The following is a 4217-nucleotide window of genomic DNA, read 5'->3' on the forward strand; positions in this document are numbered from 1 at the left end:
AGATGGTACTGTTATGCTATCTACTTTTGATAGCAACACTGTTCACTTACCAGATTATTCTTGTCAATATTCTCACTGACATCATTAGCTCCTTCTCCTTCATCAAAACCACCAGCTTCTTGATCGACGAATTCTTCTCCTCCTTTAGTATCCTCCATTAGTTCAGGGGGCACACAAAAACCCTGCAAAACACAATTTAATGATAAATACTAACAATTAAAAATTAGCAATAAAAAAGGTATTATACTATTAACATAAACATTGAAAATTAAATATTTTTACATTCAAGATTGATTGATAAACTATGTCTACATAGGCCACTAATGTTGTAGTTTCTAAAACTTTTGATGTATAAACAATAATCAACTCTACATGTAATCTCACACTATCACAAATAGTACCTTTATTAGTACATTGGTGTATATCTCCAATAGACAAGAGGTCATCTTTGATAGAATCCTGTGTACCAATGCATGTTCATAACAAACTCTTTCAAGTAAGGAGTGATACTTCTCCATAAATGGAATTAAAACTTCACTACTGCATGGAGCAGAACCACTTTCAAGTATTGTAATCAAACAGTTTATAACCTGAAAATTGATATAAGAAAACATGTCCTTAATAATATTATGTATACTCAGTATTAATATAATTGATATGTGTAATAATAATAATAATGATGATGCAGAGTTCATTTGAATTAAAAAGAGAAAAACATGATTTTAAAATGGAGATTAAACATGACTACATGTACATGTATTATTATGTGTAACAAATTACAGTACTAACTTCATTGGTGTTGATTTCTTTTAAATTACTTGAGGAGAAATCACAAAGGAGTTTATAAACAGGAAGCCCATCCTCATCCTCTTCACTTTTTCCCTTCATAACTTTCTCTTTTTCCATCACATGCTGAACACCAAGCAATAAAGGCTTGAGCATTGACTCGTAATCACATGTGACTGGAGCAATCTGATTGGTCGATCCTACAACGTCAGCAGTCCAAGTACTAAATTCCTGGCATTTCAGTGAAACTTTGCTTTGTAGGCGTTTCATAAAACACAAAGAATCAAAGCTAAAAAATAAAATAGATAATCGCTCAATCATCTTAATGTTAATTACCATTCATTACATGTACATTTAAAGGTTTACCTGTCATTATGTTTTCCTAGTGTAGCATTCAAGTACTGGTTGACTGGGTCTGCTACAAACTCTTGCAGTAGTGTGTATCCATTAGTGAGGAATAAGAGCTCATTTCTAGATAGAAAAATTAAAATAAATTATCAAAAATCTTTACCCAAGACCATGCTTGTTGATCAGCTTAACCAGCCACACCCATGATAATGTACTTAATAATTTTAAAACTAACCTTGTGATAAAATAAAACCCATTTCTCTTCATACTCTTAGTGTACTCAATTGCAGTTTGGAGCTTATCCTTTAACACTTTGCTCCATTCCGAGAGCTTCTCTCCTTCTTTCTTCATAATAATAGGCTCAGTCAATAGAGGAGGGAGGGATGAGGGAGGTAGAGGAGTAAGAGAGACATCAATGGCGTCTGGAATCATCTCAGATATCTCTTGACAGGCACTGATTCCTTCAACGCATTGTTGCAAGCAATCACAAAGACAAATCTATTGGAAATAATTAAACATAAGATAACATTAAAATGCAAACATTGAGATGTAAGAACTTTAGTACATAGCATAAGTATTATGGTTAAAAATTATGCCAAAATTCTGTACTATAGTCCATGCTTTTTTCTGAAAAATGGCTAAAAAATGACCCTCAATTTTTATTACATTTTCTAATACATATTGATGTCCTTATGCTGTGTAGAAAGTTTGAGCTGATTCCGACTTAAATTGTTCAAGTTATGGCCATTTGTAAGAATATGCCAAAATCTGAAAATTACCCTGTACTATAGCCCATGCTTTTTCCTAAAAAATGGCTAAAAAAATCACCCCCAATTTTTATTACATTTTCTAATACATATTGATGTCCTTATACTGTGTAGAAAATTTGAGCTGATTCCGATTTAAATTTTTCAAGTTATGGCCATTTTTAAGAATATGCCAAAATCTGAAAGTTACCCTGTACTATAGCCCATGCTTTTTTCTAAAAAATGGCTAAAAAATGACTACCAATTTTTATTACATTTTCTAATACATATTGATGTCCTTATGCTATGTAGCAAGTTTGAGCTGATTCTGACTTAAATTGTTCAAGTTATGGCCATTTTTAAGAATATGCCAAAATCTGAAAATTACCCTGTACTATAGTCCATGATTTTTTCTGAAAAATGGCTAAAAAATGACCCCCAATTTTTATTATATTTTCTGATACATATTGATGTCCTTATGCTATGTAGAAAGTTTGAGCTGATTCTGACTTAAATTTTTCAAGTTATGGTCATTTTTAAGAATATGCCAAAATCTTAAATTTACCCTGAATTATACATGTATATAGCCCATGTTATTTTTGAAAAAATGGCAAATTATATTACATAATTATTCTTATATACATACATGAACAATAAAACTTACCAGCCATTTCTTATACTCAGTAAGTGAAACAGCTACACAATCTGAAGAAACTCTTAACCTTTCTAATAAATGACTATAAAATTTAAAAAAATAATAAAAAAAAACAAATAGAGAAATCAAGCAGAAGTGACAGTATTTATTTATTTACTAATTACTTGAATAAAAGGAGTTCTTTTTGTCCTTTATATAGCGTTTCTCTTTGCACACACAATGCATCCATTAACTGAACACAGTAGCCTCTAATCCACAATACATGTATCACACTCAATTCCTATTACATGAATCACAATTGACTAATAATAATAAAATAATGTGTGGCTCACTGACTTTTGATGGTGTTGCTAATGCAGAATTGAGTGCGGCAGATCTTAATACACAACGAAAGAAATACAAGTTGCAATCATTAATGAGTGTAGTGTCAAGTGCTTCTTTAATAAGAGATGGAGAAGTGAGGGATAGGAGCTGAAGGTTTTGATCTGACAATTCTTCACCTTTTCTATAAGACAAACCTATGAACATAAATAAGCATTATAAAGAGCTGTAATGTATGATTAGAAAACAAATATTATTCACACATGTACATACACATATATAAATATTTATTGCAGTAAAATAATAATGACTGGCAAAAATACAGGTACATGTATCTTGAGTTTTAGTTAATTTAAAAACACTATTAATCTCACCCATTGACTTCAAGGTCTTAAAAAGATCAGTGAATGCTCTTTTCCTTTTCATAAGTAGAAGCTTAATAGCTGCCTCTCTCTCTTCCTTACTCAACTACAAAAAAGGAACAAAGTACATATTAAAACTAGTTACTATTTTACAGAAGTGGCTCAATACAAATGTATTGCTAATATGTGTCACACTTTACTTTTGAAGGAATGTCATTGGATTGTAGTGAGTGATAGTCGCTAATGACAGACCCAGTGAACTCATCCAACTGTTCAGTCCATTGTAAGAGTAACTGGTTCCTCTTATATCTGTTCAATAACTGCCTCAGCCTATTGTAAGCATCAGTGCCACTCAGTGAGGAGTCTCCTTCACTTAATCTTAGAGCAAAATTAAACTAAAAAAAAAGGATTAGTATTACATTGCCTATTACTTTAGCAAACTCAATTAAGTTTTAAAGGAAGAGACAATCCTGACAAAAGCAGGTGTCCATAGTTAGCAAGGATAAAATTTTATAATTCCTCATTAAAAAATATGGAAATAAAATTATGCTATTTTATGCCAAGATAACTTCAAAAGAAAGCTGTGAACAGTTGCTAAATAGTAATAGCTCCAACCCACGATTGCCTCAAGTAGATATGTGAGTATAAAAACACACAGAAAGCCTCCAGCCAATCAAGGCTGTACTCACTAGGATTATTTCTGTAGTACATGTCCCACTGCTAGAAAACACTCTAGCAACAACACCTAGCCACGATGAAGAGATGGAGTTTCCTCCTCTGAGCGTGAAGCTGCCATTGGATCTGTCCTTGGTATTATACCAAGGCTGTATCCTTTGCATTGAGGAGCATTCCTTCATTCCTTTGTAAAGGAAAAGGAAGGAGGAGGAGGAAACATCCAGAGTGGCATTAAAATTATTACTAATTTTAAAAATAATGTGAGCATCTAAAATTTTTTGAGCTGCAATGTGCCTCAATTTTCTACCCATTAACCATGAACAT

The 4217-nt window shown here is 32.2% G+C and overlaps 1 protein-coding gene across 1 annotated transcript in view; it reads right to left on the reverse strand.

The window, feature by feature from the left end:
* Positions 1–20: 20 nt before the first annotated feature.
* LOC100639799 (midasin-like) overlaps positions 21–4217 on the reverse strand; it is a 6245-nt gene continuing 2048 nt past the window's right edge. Inside the window, exons 9-18 of the mRNA XM_020003573.1 lie at positions 3419–3613; positions 3231–3324; positions 2872–3053; positions 2700–2815; positions 2545–2617; positions 1370–1632; positions 1153–1257; positions 790–1075; positions 402–590; positions 21–182 (exon numbers count right to left, since the gene is read on the reverse strand). Coding sequence (XP_019859132.1) covers positions 21–182; positions 402–590; positions 790–1075; positions 1153–1257; positions 1370–1632; positions 2545–2617; positions 2700–2815; positions 2872–3053; positions 3231–3324; positions 3419–3613 — 1665 coding nt within the window. The remainder of the gene's footprint in view (positions 183–401; positions 591–789; positions 1076–1152; positions 1258–1369; positions 1633–2544; positions 2618–2699; positions 2816–2871; positions 3054–3230; positions 3325–3418; positions 3614–4217) is intronic.

The sequence above is a fragment of the Amphimedon queenslandica genome, unplaced genomic scaffold, assembly GCF_000090795.2.
Source record: "Amphimedon queenslandica unplaced genomic scaffold, v1.1 AMPQUscaffold_12606, whole genome shotgun sequence".
NCBI lineage: Eukaryota > Metazoa > Porifera > Demospongiae > Haplosclerida > Niphatidae > Amphimedon > Amphimedon queenslandica.